The sequence below is a fragment of the Chrysemys picta genome, chromosome 1 (genome assembly GCF_011386835.1).
Source record: "Chrysemys picta bellii isolate R12L10 chromosome 1, ASM1138683v2, whole genome shotgun sequence".
In the NCBI taxonomy this organism is placed as follows: Eukaryota; Metazoa; Chordata; order Testudines; family Emydidae; genus Chrysemys; species Chrysemys picta.
Window position 1 is genome coordinate 191,968,339 of NC_088791.1, and position 22,175 is coordinate 191,990,513.

The window sequence follows — 22,175 nt, forward strand, 5'->3', positions numbered from 1 at the left end:
GGAAAATAGCAATGTGAAAGTATGCGTCTTTCATGTCGAGGGCGGCAAACCAGTCTCCAGGATCGAGGGAAGGGATAATGGCCCCCAGAGAGACCATGCGGAACTTCAACTTTACTACGAATTTGTTGAGTCCGCGCAAGTCCAAGATGGGTCGCAGACCTCCTTTGGACTTGGGAATGAGGAAATAACGGGAATAGAATCCCCTGCCCCTTAATTCCAATGGAACCTCCTCTATGGCCCCCATAGCGAGGAGCGTAGAAACTTCCTGTATAAGAAGTTGCTCGTGAGAAGGGTCCCTGAAGAGGGACGGGGAAGGGGGGGAGGAGGGGGGGATAGAAGAAAACTGGATAGCGTATCCCCTCTCCACCGTGCGGAGGACCCAACGGTCCGAAGTTATAAGGGACCAAGCACGGTGGAAGTGGGAGAGGCGATCCCGAAAGGAGGGGGCTGGATCCTGGGGGATGACTGGGGCGCCGTCCTCGACCGCACCTTCAAAAGTTCTGCCTGGGGCCTGAAGGTGGTCGAGGTGGCCCCTGGTTCTGGCCGGGTTGAGGGCCGGTCCACCTCCTTCTACCACCTCGCCCTCGCCTCCGGGCCGAGTCCTGTCTCTGACGAGGCGGGGGGGGGGGTAGAAGCGCTGAGGCTGCGGCCTAAATGGCCTGCGCTGGGGGCCCACAACATGCATCCCCAGGGAGCGCATGATTGTTCTCGAGTCCTTGAGGCTCTGCAGGCGAGAGTCCGTCTTATCCGAGAACAATCCATGACCCTCAAAAGGCAGATCTTGTAGGGTTTGCTGCAGCTCCGGAGGCAAACCCGAAACCTGAAGCCAGGAGATCCTGCGCATAGCGATGCCCGAAGCCAGGGTCCTCGCCGCTGAGTCTGCAATGTCCAAGGAGGCCTGCAAGGAGGTCCGAGCCACCTTCTTGCCCTCCTCTACCATGGCTCCAAACTCTTCCCTGGACTCTTGGGGAATCAACTCCTTAAACTTCCCCATAGAGTTCCAGGAGTTGAAATTGTAGCGGCTCAGTAGCGCCTGTTGGTTCGCCGCTCTAAGTTGTAGCCCTCCGGCTGAGTAAACCTTACGGCCAAACAGGTCGAGCCGCTTAGCCTCTTTTGATTTAGGCGCTGCAGCCTGCTGGCCGTGGCGCTCTCGTGCATTCACTGATTCCACCACCAGTGAGCACGGTTGGGGGTGGGTATACAAGTACCCATAGTCCTTAGAGGGGACAAAGTATTTTCTTTCCACCCCTCTCGCTGTGGGTGGAATGGAGGCAGGAGTTTGCCATATCGTATCCGCATTCGATTGGATCGTGCGGATCAGAGGTAACGCCACCCTCGATGGGGCATCTGCTCCAAGGATGTTCACGATCGGGTCGTGCACCTCCACTATCTCCTCCGCCTGCAGGTCCATATTACGGGCCATCCTACGCAGGAGATCCTGGTGAGCCCGAAGATCTATCGGAGGGGGACCCGTACATGAAGTGCCCGCCACTGCCTCGTCCGGAGAGGAGGAAGAGGATGCCTCCGGTGGTACCGGATCCAAGGGGGGGTCCTGATCCCCTTGCTCTTGGGCCGGGGCATCACCTGCACTTGGGTCCCTGGTGTCGGGTGGCGTGGACACCGAAGCCTCCATGCCTCCTGGCGGAGGCCGAGAGATGGTGGATTCTGGGGCCCTTCTAACCGAGTGACCCGAGCGAGAGGTCGATGGTATTGGAGCCCCTTGCTCTTGGTGGTATGCCCACGGGGTCCAAAACGACCAGTGAGATGGTCCATGAGAGTGGTCCTCTGCCATCTCTTGCCAGTGGCCGAAATTTTGTTCATCGGCGTGCCCTTGAGGGGGGTATGCCGATCTCGACAGGTCCTCCGAGGAGCGAGACACCGATCTAGACGGCCATGGCGGTGCCGAGAGAGATGAAACCATCCCGGTGGGCTGCGGTGCCGCACGGTGCCGGTCCGGAGATGATCTATCTCTACGCGGTGCCGGCGATCGGTGCCGGGACCGCGACCGGTGCCGATGACCTCGTCGGTGCCGGGAGTCGGATCTGGACCTCGACGAGGACCTGGAGTATGCCCGGTGCCGGGAGCGACCCCTCGACGTCGAGCGCCGACCGTAGCGGTGCCGAGAACTACGTCTCGACGTTGATCGGTGCCGACGATCATGTCGGTGCCGAGACGAAGAGCGGTGCCGCGAAGAAGATCTTGGCCGCGAGTACGACCGGTGCCGAGACGATATTCGGTGCCGGGACTGCGAGCGGCGTGGGGACCTGCTTCGGGACCTGGACCGGTGCCGAGGTTCCAGCCCTTGTGATGGCGGGCGCATCAAGGCAGGTTTCCCCCTCGACTGGACCGGGCGAGTCAACGGTGCAGTCGGTGCCGGTGGTTGAGGCGGTGCCGGCTCCGTGAGAGCTATTAAGTCTCTCGCCGCCGCGAAGGTCTCTGGAGTCGACGGGAGGCACTGTATCACCGCCGGCCTGGGGGGAGACGCTATTTGCACCGGACTCAACGGCCTCGGCGCCGGAGTCGACGGTGCCGGAGGCACCTGTTTTCGTTGCTCCACCGGTGGACGCGGCTCTACCCCCGACACTGGGGGAGCTGGCGTCTTCGGCACTGATGTCCCCGTCTTATGGGCTTTTTTATGCCCTGGGGATAAGGACCGGCGCCGAGGCACTTGCTGTGTCTGCGGTGCCGACGAGGTCCGGTGCCGGGGAGGCTTGTCTGACGCCACTCGCGTGGTCGTCGCAGCCGGTGCCGCCGGGGCACTGCGCACCGAGGTGCTAGGTGCCGGGGCCTTGCTCGTGGAAGGAGCGTCCGGGCTAAGAGCCGCCTCCATCAGAAGTTGCCTGAGCCGAAAGTCCCGCTCCTTCTTGGTTCTCGGACGAAAGGCCTTACAGATTTTACACTTATCTGTCTGGTGTGACTCTCCCAGGCACTTCAGACAGGATTCGTGCGGGTCGCTCGTGGGCATAGGTTTAGCGCAGGAGGCGCACAGCTTGAAGCCGGGAGCGTTGGGCATGAGCCCGGCCCCGCGGCCGGGGGAGAAAGGGGGGAGACGACCCCCTTAATCCCCTGGACTATTTAGAACAACTTTAAAACTACTTAACTAACTTACAACAAACTCTAAGACTATAACTATAACTACAACTATGATACAACAAGATAAGCTAGGGAAAGTGGAGAACAGCTAAGCAGCGCTCCACAGTTCCAACGACCGTCAGGGGCGGTAAGAAGGAACTGAGGGGGCGCCGGATCGGCTGGGGTATATATTCAGCGCCATGAAGGCGCCACTCTAGGGGGCTCCACAGCCGACCCGCCGGTGTTGCTAGGGTAAAAATCTTCCGACGATCGTGCACGCGGCGCGCGCACACCTAATGGAATGGATATGAGCAAGCACTCGAAGAAGAATTCCTGATACAATTTATTCATTTTGTTTTTCAGGAATATTATGACATCATAGCTTAGTATGGGCTCAATCCTACACGGTATTGAACACTCTGGCCTGTACAGCTAAACACTTAAACACATTGAAGTCAGTGGGGAAATATTAAAGTTAAGCAAGTGCTTTGCTGGATCAGGCCAAAGTGCTTCGCACCCTGCGGGATCAAGCCCTACATAAGAATAACATAAGCTGTTTCATCAAATGTGCCTAACAAATCGAGAAAAAGTTCAGTCTCAGGGCTAGATTGCTGCACTTTTACTCATGCTGAGTAGTACTTTTCTCTGTGAATAGCCCCATTGGTGTCAATACCTTAAATAAAATAAATAAATTGCTTAAATACCACATCACAGGCCCAAGCCAGCACCAATTGAAAAACTTCCATTGACTTCAATGTTGGATACTGATGCAAAATTCACAATGGTATCTAGAGATTAAATGCTGCATTTTTTTGAAGTTGCTTCCATTGTTCACTCCCGTTATGAAATGCTTTTGGCTGAACCAGAGCCTAACTTTTTAATATATTTACATTCCATATTGCTTCTAATCTTGCAACATTTAAGTCATTATTTAAAAAGGCATGAATTAATATCAGACATTTCTAATAATCTAAAAATTGTTCATGTAGGTCAGGATATCTTAATTTGCAAAATAAATGTATTTTTTCTCATTATCAATTTTCTATACATTCATTTACAAGTGAATTAACCATGCTAGAAAGATCATTTTAGACAGCTGAAATATTCTAAAAGGCAGATTAAAAATCCAACATCCAGACTCATGTTTTTGTAAACAGTTGTGATAATTCCAGAATTGGAATAGCTAACCTATAATATTTTTGCACAAAACGTCTCTGTGGCATATAGATTTTCATAACTTTTGTATATACAGTATGTATGCACAATACAATGTGTCAGAGGCAACATAACTATTAGAAACCATACTGAAGTTCATGCTCAGGGCTAGATTGCTAACGTTACTGCACCACAAACAACATAAAACTAGCTTTAAGTTTTTCTCTTTTAACATATAATTTCCCCTTTTTTTAATATGTAGCTTAGTTTTTGGGTTATATGTGCTCTGAAATAGTCTTCAAATCTGGGGTTTAGAATAACAGTAGTCTGAAATTTTGCAATACAAAGACTTTTTTAAAAGTAGAAGCATTACTACTATATATCAGCATATAATGCATGCAAATCTTTGTATACCTTTCTTTTCACATGTACCATGTAACCTTCATGTACCCACTAACCCCCACAAGAAGAACCTCACACTACAGATGAATTTCACCCAAGTGTTGAGGACCTACACAAGATGTTCTGTCCTGCACCACTTTGGCGCCGTATGTAAGAGACTCTGCAGAAATAGCACAGTTGTGCAAAAACCCTAGTCTGAGTAGATGTAGCCAAGGGACTATGTTGCAGCCCTCTGGCTCATCCACAGATTGAAGATGTGAATTCTGTTCCCTGACCTAACTCCCACTGAGTTTCCTGCACCTTGGTTCTACTTATGAGTAGAAGTCCATTACTTTAGGCTTTCATCCTGTTCAATGGGACTACTCAGGGGAGAATGGTTTCACATCATGTGAAGTCACAGAGCTCCCAGGGTTGGGGCCTAAGATGACAATTACAAATTTCTACATTATAAGTTTAGAATTTTCATCGCTAAAAAGGGAACATCATTACACAGTGTTCACTAAAAATCCCATTAAACAGTTTATATTTTAATCAGCCATATTCAAAAGGGACAGAGGATCTGTGATGGCCACATCTCTCTCTTCTACAGTGGTCTTGCTATTGTGAGTTGAAAGGTGATCAGCAGCTTGCAGGATTGGGCCTTTATTTTGGCTAAATGGTAAGCAGTTTGATATTGCTGGATATTTAGCTCCACCTACTGGGCACCTACATATACTATTACTTTCTAACTATAGGCAGTGGGACTAAACTATTTTATTTATATTTAAGACCTGATCCTGCAAGTTTTCTACACAGGCAGATGTAGAGGTCTGATCAGAGCAACATGCAAAATCAGGGTGTACTTTAAAAACATTTTTGGCCCTAAAAGCATGTTTTGAGACCGTTTTCATTGTAAATAAACTAGGAAAAAGCTAGAAAGCATTCAATAATAAAAGCCATTAGATTTTGTAGATCCTTAAAATGAAGCATAAAAAAAATATTTTCAGTGTGTCTTTAGATTGCTTTGGGTTGGTTGCAGAACCATTTAAATTTTGCTTTCAAAAATGGGTTGGGAGCTTTTGTTTGACATATCAGAGAGAGAGCTTGAGCTGGACAGCCAGTAAGAACTGTTTGTAAAACCTCTAGTTTTTCCTCATTTAATTTTGGCCCACATGAACTAGATTATTACAGTGATGGTATCTATCTTTTTTACAGAAAAGTTGGCTTGAAATCTATGTTCCAAGTTTGGATACCTCTAACTTTTCAAAGATTTGGACAGTTCAAAAATCTAACCTGATATGAAGTGAAAATCTGAAATAATTCTGTAAATTGCAGTTTATAAACTACTGCACAAAACAGAGCACAAAAAGCCCAAGCTATACTTATTTTCATGGGAACAGTTGTTGTTTTTTTTTAAATCTTTTTCAATCAAAAATAGGGTGACCAGACAGCAAATGTGAAAAATCGGGACCAGGGGTGGGGAGTAGTAGGAACCTATATAAGAAAAAGTCCCAAAAATCAGGACTGTCCCTATAAAATCGGGACATCTGGTCACCCTAATCAAAAAGCATGGATAAAAAGACATCTAGAAATGGTGAGAATTTCTATCAAGCTGGGTCCCTGTTTTTCATTAGATTCTCCAACACCAAATCTTACTTCAGTGAAAGCTCAAGGTTTCATCTAGCTCTTCTTGTGAATGCAGAGGTCACAACCATCAGAAAAAACTGGAAAGGCAAGATCTCCAAAAATAGCTATTCTGCTCAGGTTTTTTTAATTAAAAATCAACAACATTAAGGAGATCTGAGAGTCTTGTGAGGAAAACGATTAAATGCAACAGATGGATAGTTAAATAGATTTTAATTTTTGCCTGATACTTTTCAACTTCAGTCAGGGCTTGAAAGATGAACCCAAGAGTTTTAAGAGAACTAGCAGAGGAAATCTTGGAACTTCTCAAAATAATCTTAAGAAAAATATCACTAGAGTCAGAAGAGGTGATTTGATGATGATGATGGGAAACCCCTCCTCCCCCAAGCTTTAGTGATGGCCATTAAAAGGCAACTATTTGTCCATCAAAACAAGGGCACAGAGTGAAGAGGTTCAAAAGTGCAGAGTACATAGCACACATAGAACTAAACGGAGGTTCTAGCACAGGTATATACCTGAGTGTAGTAGCTATATTTTCCTACAGCCAATAATAATAAAAAAATCCCATTAAATTGAGTGACTCCAAACCAGGTACTCCTTGGGCTCTCCCTGAATCACTCCTAGAGTAGAGATCCTTCCTTCGCAGCATTGTCAAGATCTTGAACCAACCATGGAAAAAACTCCAGGCACTTGGCTAAAAGGGTGGAAGTTTGATTTCCATTGGTCAGAGAGAAGTGAAAGAAGGCATCTCAGATACTATGGTGAGACAGATCTATACTTAGACTGGAAAATGTTCCAGAATATATATTCAGAAGTTCCACAATGTTTCAGTGAACATCATTCACTGACTGCGCCTTAAACTGAAGCTTGTCTAATGCTATGAAACAGAGCCCCACAATAGGAGACCTGGAAATAATGAAGAGTCTGAATAGCGCTTTAATTACCAGTGGAGGGGTGCTGAATACCACAACCAGGGTGCCTCATCTAAAGCACTCCTATTTAGAGATTCCCTGCCTACTGTGGTATTTCCAAGAACTCAAACTTAAAAATGAAAAGGGAACAGAGTAGGGGACTACCAAGGAATTACAAATAAAATTAACGCCTGTGCTTTGGGCTCCCTGTACATTCATTTACCTTAGGAAAGGCTTTTTCTTGGGCTGAAAGTTCAGCTTCTAGGCCTGTAGTCTAAAGGAAATGTCTTGTTGTCAATTGTCTGATGGGAAGCAGGAATGACAGGGTGAACGTGTCCAGGGATGTATCACAGGACCAAAAATAAATAAATAAAAATCAGCAACTAGGAAGATGTCCTGGTTTTCCCAAACTATTTAGCATCTTTGGGAGCTCTTGGGAGCCAGAAGGCCTAAAGAAGGAGGAGGGAGAGGGGAATGGAACAATGGGAGATAGCAGGGAAAGGGAGAGCCCTGTCTCAGGAAGAAAGCCCATGGTACATCACCCAGTAACTGTAGACCAAGTGCTATGGTAACTCACAGCCCTCCCTCATGTGCTGCAGCAGCTTCTCTCTTCTTCCTAGTAGCAGGGATTCAATAAGAGGGAAGAGCTCAGGTTGCACAACTTAGGACACCTGCTGCTGAACAGGTGAATGAGGCAAACACGAGAGGAAGCACTAGGATGGGTAAGATATTATGGGTTTACTCCCCAAGTTGACCTTTAAAGACCCAACTGAGGAACTGCACATGGACTGGGATAAAATTGGAATGATAGCTTCTGCTGCAGCTATGTGGCCCATATTAACCAATATACCTGCTGTCGCCAGCCCCTGCTTGCAGAGAGGTGAAAAGCAACTGCCTTGGTGGCAGAAAGGGTAAGTGAGCTCTGTCACCATGGGAAACATCCCAGCCATGCAGGTTGAACACAGCCTCTATTTCACAACCACCAAGTTTTGAAAGCAGCAGACCTATTTGTAAGTCCAAAATGGGCAAAGGTAGAAAACCAATTGGGTAGAGTAGGACAGACTCCTCCTGAGAAGGGCAGGATTGAAAATGTTTGATCTACCCAAGTTACATGAGAAGTTAGAGCAGCTCAGACTTAGGGAGACTTTGACAGGAAATTCTGCCAATGAACATAACATCTGTTCCAAGCAGAATATTCATGTGTATTATTACGGGGGGGAAACTGGAAGAGATGTTTAAGACTATATATAAAAAAAGAGGTTTATTAGAAAGAGCATGTGAAAAATCTAGTGGCCTTCTACAACCTGACTGCTAATTTGTAAGGTACATATGTTTCCCCATTTCCATTGTATCTGAGTGCCTCATTCTTTCATGTATTTATCCTCAAAATACCCATATGGAGGCAAGGAACTACCATCAAGAGTCTATGACTTGACCAAGATCATGCAAAAGTGTCTGGCAGAGTAGGAAATTGAACTCAGATATGAAGTCCAGTGCTAGTGCCCTAACCTCTGAACCATCCTTCCATCTAAAAAATAAAGTTAAAGGGAAGTCTGGATGGATCATGTTAAATTTTCAACAAGACATCCAGTATAGAACCACTGAATAAGTTTGATACCACTATATCAGATTACAAATATAGCACATGTCTGAAAATTAGCTGTTATAAAGAGTGCTCATTGACAGTTAAACCTCCAGGTATGACCCATACCATTTAATATGTTAATATATGGTATAGGAAGGTGTATGATTCTCAAGGTCGGAAGTTGTAGATTGTCCAAAATTCAAGGGATAGTAAACAAGAAGAGTGTGGATTGTCTTCAACAAGATCACGTTTATTACTAACAAGTGTAAAGTTATGCAGCTAGTGAGAAGAAATGATCAAAAGAATCAAAAGGCTGTACATCTGGAAAAGTCACCCGTTTGACAGAAATCGGTAGGAGATAGGTTGCAAATGGACAGATGGTGCATTGCTGGTGCAAAATGAAAAAAAGAAGGCGGCATTTGTGTGTGTTTGCAGGGAGAATTCAATGTAATACCAAAAGTAATAATAGCCCTGTTGCAACCAGACCTAGTAGACTGCATGAAGAGGGTGCTACCATTTTGGGAGAAAAAGAAAATACAAGGAACAGCCAACTATATGGCAGAAAGACTGAAGGATAAAACATAAGGAACAAATTAGGGAGCTATATTTTTATAGGTTACAAAAGTAGACCGAAGGTCAACAGAAGGGCAAGTGATAAATAACTTTTCCTGTTACTTTGAAGTTAAAGAATATAATTATTCACGGGGTCAGAATTTGCTAGCACAAAAAAGCAATGGGATGAAGACAAGGACTGAAGAGTTTTGACTAGATATAAAAATGTTCTACTGCTCCTCCATGCTACCCTGCCTATATACAAACTCCAAAAAGGAAGTGCTAGGACATCAAAATATCATGGTTTCAAAGCCATGTCTTTTGTGGGAAAAGAGAGGAGCTTCAGGCCTTAAAAAGTGACCAGGGGAGTCTCCCCTAAGCTTCATGGAGCCTCAATCTGCTGGAAGTCCAAAGAGCTGTAGGGAAAGCATTCTATGGAGAATAGCTGCTTCATGGATCCCCCCCACTCCAAGAGCCTGCTGAGCCTGAAAGAGTAGGTGGGCAAAGTGTCCACTGCTTTGTGACAAGCGAGGGTGTGCTGCTTCAGCTCCACACCCTTCCTGCCCATTCATGGCACTTGATACCCCTTTCATTGCTTTGCTTCTCTCCCAACCAGTGGAGATGAGCACTGGGGACCGTAACAGCCAGGCAGTTAGACCGACAGAGGTGGTAGGGCTCCATTATTTTAGATACTTAGATACCGATTAGAGGGGACAAGTTAGTGAAGTAGGCCCCAATGCTGTAGCCATTGTTCAAGCAATGGGAGTTCTGTAAGTACAGAGATTGCAGGACTCGATTTTTAAGTAAAACATCCTGCAATATACAGGGGATTAGACTGGATGATGTGAAACCTCTTTCTGGCTCCGCTACCCACTAGCATGATATACAACATTCTGTAATTTATTTTCAGTGTTAATATGGGTCAGTGACTTGCATTTTTACAAACAATACATGAATTATACTAAATATAATTTGTTTATGTGATTTTTTTAAAATGATTATCAACAATTTTGGAGCACTGGAGCTAATCCAAGATTGTAATAAAAATGGAAGATGAAACATAAGCCCCCAAAACCTAGTATTTTGAAATTCAGTTCTGCATGGATAAAGTAGCATTCTACCCATTACTTTATTATTCTGATTATTTTGGGACTCCTAGGTGCAACTGGAATACAAACAAATTATAGATAGAGAGCTTCAACTTGAACAGAACTTGCTTTGCTAAGACATTGCTTCTAGCACAATGCAGAATATAGTTTATCTATGCAGGCTAGTACTGTAGCTGGGATTTTTAAAGGACATGAGAAATTCATTGGTAGTTAGGCTTAAAAATAATTTTTGCCCTATGCATTTTTGGACTCGTCTTGACTATGAGTAAGGGCCGTATTCTGTTAACACTTAAGGCACCGCACACAGCCCATCTGTACCAATTTCATTAGAATGAACACACATTGGTAACCATTCTTATATGCATGTGATTTCTTGAATGGCAGAGTATCATTTTCATTTTTCTGGAGTTTCATAACAGTGGGCGGGACTCTTATAAAACAGACAATAAGCAAAACAGAGTGGAATTAGCCAAACACAGCAGCTTCCATGTATTTTTTTCTAAAAAGTGAACCGGCTTAAGGAGGTATGCGAGTTACAGCAGACTGGTCCAATTAATTCTGTAGTTTGAGTTGTACTTTCTGATCAAGAGCCAAATTATTTCCTCAGATGTGTATAAGTGGCTTCCATTGAATTCAACTAGAGATGCTGGTCTGTATTAGAGGCAGAACGTTGCTACACACAATAAATATAAATAATGCCAATTGTAAGATACTGATACATCACAGAGTTTCTATGCAGAAGGCAATGTAAAAGACTGACTAACACGGACATCAACAACTTCTTTCTCCACATCTTTATTTTACAATAAAAGAATTCTTGCCCTGGGTTAAGAGGTGGCCCTTTAATGCATTTTGCATGCCTCGTAACGTTTTGTAACGACTAGGCTTGCTGGCTAAGTACATGAAACTATTCAAATGTTGACACTATGAAAAATGTAATAAAATCAGAGTTTTTAAAGAGATTAAACAATGTTGTAAAAGACTATCAAACTGGATTCTCCCCCCTCCCTCCCCGGTAATTAATAAAATTAAATTTGGCTGGCAAGGATGTGAGCATACCAAGTAAGCTGGGACAAAGTCCTTATCCTGACATAAGTATATTTTTGGATGCTTGAAGTTTAAGCATTTTTACACCAAAATCTTTAATTATTGCTTCATGCATAAACAACACCATGACATTTATAAGTAGACAATCCAAATATTTTAAATTTAAATGTCCCATACTATACAATCTTATAAAATACCAGTTTGTCTTAACATAACAGCTGTTATTTTCATACAGAAACAGTGACCCATACACCACACTGGTGCTAAGAGAACAGACATTGGCCAGGATACACAACCTGGGGCCAGACAGCAAGATGGGCAGTTACCGTCCAGCAATCTGTGTTCACAAATACAGTTGGGAGTAGCAGACACTGCAGCCAGCCCAAATCATTCACAGTTCTGATTCTGAATGACTACCTTCAACTTCCATCATGCAGAATGGATCAATGTGTACCAATATTCAAAATCATGTCACTGTTTGTTTTACATTCTCTTTTCTATTGAAGATAAGTGATGCATCTTGGCAGTCCCATAGAGGCAACAGTAACAGCACCTAGTGTCCAGGGTCTATGCTGGTAGCAGAAGAGGAGGTGGAGGAGAACGCTACAGAAATTAGGCCAAAGATTTTGTGCTGAATGAGGGGCAAATATAAAGCATCTGCATCAAATCTAGCAGCAGTGTCTTGGGCTACATGAGAAGCCTTAGAAAGCTATACTAGAGACATTTGTGTACTTCGATGTTTCTCTAGTTTGGTCACTGTATCCTGCACTTAAAATATAAAAAGAACAAAGAATGTCATGCATTGCAGTCTGATGTTTACACTTCAGTAACACAAAAGTAGCTCGTGTGCCCCTGTATTTATACACTATATGAAATCAGCAGTAAAACAGAGCCTGACCTAAAGCTATGCTGGGTGACATTCTACACCTGCAAACTTTGTATCAAATAGCATAACATACACGGGGAGAGCGTATCTCTCTCTCTCTCTGTCACAGATAGGAACCAAAAGTCAGCATCAGTCTGTGTGCATGCATACGTACTGTAAGTCTAATCCATGAGAATAAGGCCCTACAACTTCAGACTATTACTGAGGTTTAACAGGTTTCTGTTCTCTTTGGTCACAGTAACATTGTGTGTCTTGGTCAGCACAATGGTAGGCTTTTAGTAGTGTGGAGTCTATACTGTATCATCAGTTGGAATGATTGTACAAATTCAGCAGTACATACAGTATTGTATTCTTTATAATATTTGTTCTATTTCTACTCCAAAGTGTATTATGTTGGGCCTCCAAGCCAACATTAACTACAAATGGCACATAATAATGCATATCATTTTAATGCAACAACAGCTACAATGCTCATCCCGAGCCTAGTCCTACTACTAATGAAGCTAATGGCAAAGTTCTCACTGACTTCAAAAAGAGGATCAAGGTTTTTAGAAATAAAGACATGACTGAACCCCCAAAAATAACTCTCCTTCTAAAAGAGAAACGTGTCCTCCCCCAACAATATATTTTTGTCAATATATTAGTGTATTTTTAAAAAGTATTAAAATTTTCCAAAGTTAGAATCTCCATTTTAAAAGCAGATTCTTGGAAACACTTGAACTGGTATAGCATGTATTTGTTTGTTATGTAAACATGACAGAAAGCTTGTACATCATTCACCACTGTCCTTAAAACAGTACCCAAACCAAACAGAATGAAAGCTTGTCTGTTCCCACAGCAAGCCATCACCTGAACTGGCAAAGCATGCATTATTACTTGGTACTAAGCATTTTTTAAATGCCAGCTTGTTTTGGAAACAAAGCCAAAAGAGAATACATACTTATTGGACAGACACAGCTATTAGAAAAAAAATACAAGTGTTCAGCTAGTATAACAATCCCATCACAAATTAATGGGGAAAAGGCACTCCATCCCTCTCAAATATACCACACATCTGTCATCTATTTCACATCATGTGTGTTGAATCACTGTTAAAATGTGTAACTGCACCAGCTAAAATGTACAAGTTAATGTAAAGAGTAATACAGCTCAGGTTATCTTCCATTGCCATACTTCTCACTGAAAACTGTACATTGCTGTGAAGATACAGTACTAGCTTTATTTAAGTTTAAGAATTTTGTTTTTCAAAAGGAGAAAATCAAAATAATTGAACCAGTATTACTTAAAAACATATAACTTAAAGTTTAAATAATTTAAAATCCACTTGAACAATTTTCCTATTGCACAATGTTTTCCATAACTTTGCTAGACAAAACCCCACATAAGCATTTAATAACAGATTAAAATTTTAAAAGCACAAATTATATTGCACCAAAATAAGGTGCTACATAAATTGTATGTCCACTGGAAACTGAGTACCAATAAAACATACATACAGTAAGAGACCCAGGATGCTGAGAGATAAGCATTGAAGACAACTTCCCAGATTTCAAAAAGCGTGAAGTGAGAAACTATATAGAAAATAATGCAAAGTTATTTTTGAACATCAGTAATACACATGCACAAAACAACCTAACATAAGAAAAATGTTTACAATTCCCATATCTTTAAACCCTCTCAGTATCACATGTACTTCACATATGTTTAGCCTATGAATTAGAGGCATATCATGTGAGATAGAACAAAGAAAGCTTTCCCCATCTGTTTTATAATGGAACAGCCTAGGATTCCTTAAAAAGGTATCTTCAGCATATCAATTCTTTCTCAAAATGCCTTTTTCTGATCACCCTAACTCTGATCTGGAAGTTGATTTTAGGTTCCATACATATTAACCAATGTGCAGCATTAAAAACAATGAGGAAACTTCCAGTGTTTTTCTGAGTAACATTACATTGGAATTTCTCCTACTACTGCTGCAGCCACTGCCACCAAAATTGTGACCTGACACTTCCATAGTAAGCATTTTTCTTGTATATGTCTACTTGAAACCCTTGAAAGTCAGAATTACTTCAACTTAAATGAGTAGGAGTATACTCCGGCCTTCTTGTCTGAATAATTTTTGGTTTGGGTTTCTTCGTGCCTTCCTCTTCCTCCTCCACTTCATTTTCCTGGTCACTCTCACATACGTGGACAACAACACTGGGAGTAGTGTCAGTTGCAGCATGGAGTTCATATTTTTCTCCTGAAAGTTAGAACATTAGCAAAACTGGTCAAAAAGGCTCCATTCTACACAGTAAGCGCAGAACATATAGTCTAAATTTAAAGAAAAACAAATAAGAGCTTGCAAATGGTATACTACTGACAAGGCAGTCTGAAGCTAAAGTCCAGCAGGTCAACGTTGGCAGCAAAACTTTCACAGATTGTAGCAAAACCAACACCAAACGTTTTAGTCTCCATTTTCAAAGACTGATGCTCATCTACTTTGCACATACAACTGCACATACGACTACATGTGTTCATATGAATGCAGGGCCGGCTCCAGGCACCAGCCGACCAAGCACGTGCTTGGGGCGGCACCTTGGGGCAGGGCGGCGCTCGCTTATTTATTTATTTATTTGGATTCGGCGGCGCTCGGGGGGGGATAATCAAGCCTTTTTTAGTGTATCATCGAATCAGAACCAGAGGTTTAGAAGGGACTGCAAGGGTCATCTACTCTAACCCCCTGCCAATATGCAGGATTTGTTGTGTCTAAACCATCCAAGACAGATGGCTATCCAGCCTCCTTTAGAAAACCTCCAGTGAAGGAATTTTCATTAAGTAGTTTGTTCCACTGTCCTACTGTTCTTACAGTCAGGAAGTATTTCCTGAGGTTTAATAAAAATCTTCTATGCTGCAGTTTGAACCCATTGCCTCTTGTCCTACCCTCTGTGGCAAAAGAGACATCTTTTCTCCTTCTTTTTTATGGCAGCCTTTCAAGTATTTGAAGACTGCAGTCATGTTCTCACATCATCTATGCTTTTCCAAACTAAACATACCCAGTTCCTTCAGCCCTTGCTCATATGGCTTCCATTCCAGCCCTTTGATTATCTTTGTCGCTTGCCTCTGGATCCTTTCCAGTTTCTCTATATCCTTTCTATACAGCAGTGACCTAAACTGGACATACAACTCCAGCTGAAGACTAACCAGCACCAAGTAGAGTGGTACTATCACCTCCTGCAACTTGCATGCTACGCCTCTGTTATTGCAACCCAAAATTGCATTTGCTTTTTTTGCAACAGTGCTTTGTTCACTCATGTTAAGGTTGTGATCCAACACAACTACCAGATCTTCTCAGCAGTGCTGCTGCCAAGCCAGTTATCCCCTGTTCTATATTTGTGCATATGGTTTTTCTTCCCGAAGTATAGCCCCTTACATTTGTCTTCATTGAATTTCATTTTGTTGTTCATAACCCAATTCTCCAATTTATCAAGATCCCTTTGAATTTTAGCTCTAGCCTCCAAAGTGTTTGCAGCTCTACCAGGTTTGTCTCATCTGCAAAATTTGAACAGTATGATCAAATCTGACCATTCAGGAAAACTGTCCATCTCCATACAATGAAGATTTAAAACCACAGAAGCAGATTTTTTCCAAGGCTTCCACTGGCAGAAGTTAGATATGGTTTTGATCAGCAAAACCTAAAGAGCTGAATTCTGCCCTGGGATTCCTGTGTAATAACAGAATTGGCTAGAAGGGATTTTACAACATTTAAATATGTTGTGTTATAATTTTGTTATGTCCATTGATTAGTCATTTGACAGTGTCCATCAGAAACAACTCTACAATTTATTATTTTCAAATACCTTTTCGGTAGGAGAGAGAGGTAGGGGAAAGAAACCAGCACTCATATTTCTAAATGTGTTCCATCGGTCACTTTTTCTTCTGTTCCACTCAATTTGGTATGTTTTATCCTCATGCTTTTAAGACCTCAGTATCTTAGCTGTTGCATCACCATGCAAATTGTGGTGCTTGAGACATCAGCTATTTTAGGGAACCAAAGAGCAAGCCAGCCTGGATAGTCTGTAAGGTGTCCCTTGCACCGTTTTTCCCAAACAGTTCTACAAAGAACTGATGAGAGCTCCCACAGAACAAAGAAGGGATTCTGTCTCCAGCTCTGCAGATAAATGGGAGCCAGGCTCTTAGCCCTTCCTCTATTCCCCTCTGCCACTGACTCACTGTATAATAAGTCACTTATCCCCTCTGAATTCAAAAAAACCTCTATCAAATGAATACAACACAACAACATCACAGTGGTGTGAGACTTAATATGCGCAACATCTGCAAACCCTCTGATGAAAGCAGCTAAAGATATGTAAATTATTAATTTACTGTCAGATGGCTGAACAACAGCAACCGTGTTTAAGAAAAAGTAGTAGTTATATACACCTCTACTCCGATATAACGCGACCTGATATAATATGAATTCGGATATAACGCGGTAAAGCAGCACTCCGGGGGAGGGGGAGGGGTAAGGGTAAGGGGGGGTAGGGCTGTGCACTCTTGCAGATCAAAGCAAGTTCAATAGAACGCGGTTTCACCTACAACACGGTAAGATTTTTTGGCTCCTGAGGACAGCGTTATATCGGGGTAGAGGTGTAGTTAAAATATAAATATTTTACAAGTTTCATTTTATTTCTGGGGAAACGTATGTTAGAGTTACAATTTTATTTTAAATCTTGGCATAAAAAAATAAGTAGCTTTGCTAAAACTATTGGCTGGTCAAACCTAATTAAAACATTTAGAAAAACGAGTAGTATGCATTATGTAAGGTCATGACCTTCATGAGATTAGCAAGTTGTAATGCAATTCATGCTGTATGGTTCAGCAAGAATGTTTTGTTCTGGCAAGGATATTCTTATGGACAAAAAAGTGATTTCAGAAAACAATCTTTGACATAAAAAAAACTTCAGAGTGTTTTCTATAGTTAGTAATTTAATTGATAATGACCAGATATCTTGGGGGGGGGAAAAACTTTTTGAATTATTACTAGTATTCCAAGTCATTTTTTACTCAAGCACAAGTATTAAAACTTTAAGCTCAAAATCCTTCTTACCTGGCCCTAGCTTGGAGATAGCATAGAGAAGGTCATAGTTAATGACTGGCGTAGCATCTTCTACTTGTTTCCAACCAACAGGAGGAGAGGCTGGAGGTGAAATCAAAAACTGTTTGTCTGGTTTTGGTGGAGCCAAACGCGAGCTTCCAATGTGCAAAGTCTGGGAGAATAAAACAAACGATTAACTATTACTTTTAACTTTCCATTAATCAGTCATTTACATAGAATTTAAAGTTTGAACAGATATCGTACTACAACAAGCACTGAAGGTGGGAATATGTAACCATGTGTGATAACATATCAGACATACAAATTAAAAACCACCATGCTGACAATGCTGACAAAACATGCAGGGAAATGTGCACATCTGCTTTTTTTCCCCGTTTTTGTTTTAATATATAGTTATTTCATCAGAGAAAAATCTGCTCCTAAAAGACCAAAATAGAGGGAAATTAAACAGGGGCTGTAAGGTCTAATGATAAATGGTGTTGAAACTTATTACCACAAGAGGTGAAAATTCCAGAAGGTATATAAATCAACTGGCTCCTTCAGGATTGTCCCTAAGGACATTTGAAACAAACACAAAGGATACAAAGATGAAAGGGACACGCAGATTGATTTTCCCATTAAAGTTTTAAAAGGGGTGCCTAATGATAGCAGCCGAAAGTGCACACATTTTCAGAACTGAGGTACAGTTAGAGATCTCCTTGGTCTTTCCTACACTCAGGAATCCAGCAATCAGTGACCCACTGACCACCCATATAGGTGCACTGGTGGAAACCCGTAAGCGTAAATAAGAGTATGCAGGGGGTTGCACCAACCAGTGCAACCATACAGGTTTTAGAAAGTATTGACCAGAAATCAGTGTAGCTGTATATACTGGTACAGACCCCTGCACACCCTTGACTATATTTAGGAATCACTGCCAATGCAGCTCCCCAGACCATGTCTGCTGAATCAGGGCTATTTTTGAGAATAGACAAGATTTAACTTCCAAGTCAGTGTTATTTGCATCTCTGTATAACAATCAGAGCAGTGTTTTCTTTACAACTCCACAGACATCAGGTTTGCTGAGAACCCACTCCATGCTACAAGAACGGTGATCAAGAATGTAAGCTTTGACTGAAGAAAAATTACATTTCTAACTGTTATGACTGCAAAGAGCACCAAACATTAAACAAGTGTAAACTATGCAGGTATGTGTAAGAGTTTGTGCATAGCCAAAACAATTGGTCATCTCAAAGGGGAGTGAACTTATCAAATGATTACCTTATCTAATATTACAAGTTAATTCCCTAATATCGTTTACTATTAAGTTGCTTTATGTAGTGTAGTTGGGTCCCAGGATATTAAAGATAAGGTGGGTGAGGTAATATCTTTTATTGGACCAACTTATGTTGGTGAAAGAGACAAGCTTTCAAGCCATACATAGCTCTTCTTCAGGTCTGGGAAAGGTACTCCAAGTATCACAGCTAAATGCAAGGTGGAACAGATTGTTTAGCATAAATTGTTAGCACATATTCTATTCTAAGGGATCATTCAAGGTAGAGTGGCCTGTTAACACCTTTGCAGTCATAGGACAAAAAAAGAGGACTTAGTGGGTTACATTTCATTGTAATAAGCCATGGCTCAAAAAGCTTTGGTCCAATAAAAGATATTACTTCATCCACCTTGTCTCTCTATTTAGTTGCTTATCATTTTGGCAGAAACCTCCAGCTAACGCATTTATCCAACATAATTCCCACACCTTCCCCCAAGTGCCAAAGCTCTAATTGTCACTACTCAAGCTGCCAACTATGTTGTCAGTACAAATCCCTGTAGCATCTTTAAAAATATTAAACACCTCAAACTAAACTAATTAACACAAGGGACACAATACTAGTACAGTAAAAACTTTTTAAATCTGGCATGTTGGGGTAATGGGGGGGGGAGGAGGATGAGTGCCGGTAAGTGAAAAATGCTGGTTAAGAAAAAGGGAGTTTGGGTGCGGGTTCCCATTGGTTCCCAGCCAATGGGAGCTGTGGAGCCAGTGGACAGGGTGGGGGCATCGTGCAGAGCCATCTGCTGGGCCTCCGCCTAGGAGTAGCCAGGACAGGTCGCTGCTTGGAAGAGCCTCCCGAGGTAAGCGCTTCCCCGGATCCTGTTTTTATGGCAAAATGATTACATTTATACAGAAATGCTTGGTAAAACATACCTGAGCAAAATACAGTTTTATTTCCTTTCCAAGAAATTCTGTCTTATGTAGCTGGATTCTAGCATCTGCTGCTGATAAAGGGTTGCTGAAGTTTATTCGTACTCTTTTGAAGCTCTTAAAATACTGAAAGGTGATATCTTTGTCATATGTTCTAAAGAGAGATTCAAATTTGGCCTGTAAAAATAAATAAATAAATAAATCAAAATTTTTTTTACAAAACAAGCCATGTACATGCCACATCCCTTTTTTCTTGTAATTTATTCTCACTCCCTCAAGGACAACTGGTGATTATGATGGTTAATAGCGGCATGCTAAAATATTTTAGTAGAGAATACAGTAAGCCATTCAAAATAAACCAATCATCATTTATTTACAACATAGCAGCTGCTTTTTTCTTGCTGAAATACTACTGCCTTCAAGGTAGAAGAAAAGATTACAAAAAAGTGAAATATGTTGCATGTCTACTGACTTCTGTCTCAATTTTGTGGCATGCAAAAAAAGGTCTATTCACAAGTGATGAAAATCATGAAGTTTTAATTGCTTAGTTTAGTTTATATAGAAATATCTATAAAAAGCAGGCAAAGTAAAGTGAGGGTCAGAAGTCCTTACTCAAGTAAAACGCCTGTTCAGTAGACATGAAAACTGAATATTGTGCTGTACTAAAATGTGCTTATTTTTAAGGTAACCAGACACCTCAGTAATGTTATGACATATGAAAACTATTTTTTATACTTGCTTTTAATTTAGGGAAATGAAGTGTGGTTAAGGAAACTTCAGTTATAATGAGACACAGTAATTCTGTAACACCCTCCATCTATGGATCTCAAAGACCTTTACAAATGAAGACTCAACTCCTTTAGTAAAGAATTGTTCTAATTACGCAGACATGGAAACAGAGGTGAGGGCCTTGCCCAAGGTTAAAACAGTACATTTGTTGCAGAGTGGGAACAGAACCCAGCCCTTCTGACTCTGAAACCTTGTACTTTTATCGCTGTTGGCCCAATGACTTAGCCATCCTATCCGGATGACAGTACAAGAGTAAGTCCATCAAAAGTGAGCAATCTTCACTGACTATTTGCGTAAGGCCTTGGCTACACTGGCGCTTTACAGTGCTGCAACTTGCTGCACTCAGAAAAAACACCCCCCTGAGCGCAGCGAGTACAGCACTGTAAAGCGCCAGTGTAATCAGTGCCTGCAGCGCTGCACGCTCGCTCGCAGTGCTGCAAGCTATTCCCCTCGGAGAGGTGGAGTACATACAGCGCTGTGAAGTCCTGAGTGTAGCCAAGCCCTCACTAATGTTTGAGCTTTTAGAGCACATGGGGCAGCTATCCAAACCAAACTCAGCTATTTTTACATTATTTATGAAGAATGTTTCCATTTTTACTTCAGGGTGCTGAGGGGAGGGGAAGAGAAAAATGAGTCTATGGCTGGCATGCTTGCTGTTTCAGATTTATTTTAAGCACAATGACTCGCTATGTACAGCCCTTAGTAGTAAGTTATGTTTTATGTATTGACATTTTGTATGTTACTAATTCACACAATCTTACTGATCAGAATGTTCTGACTTCATGTTCATCTTTCAACTGCATTCAGTCTAATCACTGAGTTTTGGATAAGACTACATAGAAGGGTATACAAAATAGCGTAATAAATTGTTTTCTTGAACACTTAATTTCATTATTCTCTTATATAAACCTTTGGTTATAGTTTTTATTTAAGCTAAGTGTGGTTCTAACTCACAACTTGCTACTGCTATCCCACGACTCTAAGTAACAAATATTTATTAGACAAAAGCCAAATATTTCGTGAACGCATGTTAACTCAAAACTGTCCTGTCTCTTGTTGGGCTACACTTAGTGTTCTAATAAAAGCAAGTTGTATGTAAACTCCAAGTAGTTTTAATTCAATTCTCAAGAATAGAACCCTTAGCACAGGAATTACTTGTTATTGTTAGCCTTCTACACTGGAAAGAAAGCTGCTTTGTATTTCTGAAATCTAAGCCTTTATTTATCTTTTTTCTATATTACACTACATGGTGCACTAATATCTCATTCATATCTATTCAGAAAAACAGTTTGGTCTATAATTCAGAATTCATATGCACCACTAAACCTTTGGAGACCTTCTGCATGATTAATGAAATGTATGGTATCTTCAATTTTATGTTAGCCAAAAAGAAAAGTCTGTAGTATTATAAAAGGATCACTTCACAGATCCAACTTCCAGATGAAATCAGATGTTAGCATCAGTGTCTACTAATAAAATCCAATTGTTTTGTGCCTAACAGGTGTCTTAAGACAGCTAATCAATAATTCACTGCTGTAAGTCCAACATTTATGTGTTTGTTACTCCTTCATTCTCATCAGTTATATAACTGGAGTGATTGTATTATGTAGCATTCCAACACTGCAGCAGTATCACCAATCTTAACGATTACAGTGCTACACCAACTATGTAATTTAAACATCTTCATATATTCTAATATAAATGATCCTATTAGCAACATTTTAACTCTGAACATTACTGAAAATGCCTTCAAATGACATTTTT

General features: G+C 41.6%; 1 protein-coding gene across 4 annotated transcripts in view; it reads right to left on the minus strand.

Moving 5' to 3' along the window:
• RCAN1 (regulator of calcineurin 1) overlaps nt 1-22,175 on the minus strand; it is a 147,641-nt gene that overhangs the window by 63,705 nt on the left and 61,761 nt on the right. For 3 of the 4 annotated variants that reach the window (XM_005303330.4, XM_065590145.1, XM_005303329.5), the window contains 3 exons: nt 19,626-19,799; nt 17,432-17,591; nt 11,189-14,584 (listed from right to left, as the gene is read on the minus strand). In XM_005303330.4, the coding sequence (XP_005303387.2) occupies nt 14,412-14,584; nt 17,432-17,591; nt 19,626-19,799 (507 nt within the window). In that variant the 3' untranslated portion in view covers nt 11,189-14,411. Of the gene's footprint in view, nt 1-11,188; nt 14,585-17,431; nt 17,592-19,625; nt 19,800-22,175 lie in introns of those variants that run through there. The other variant, XR_006175791.2, reaches the window with a different exon arrangement.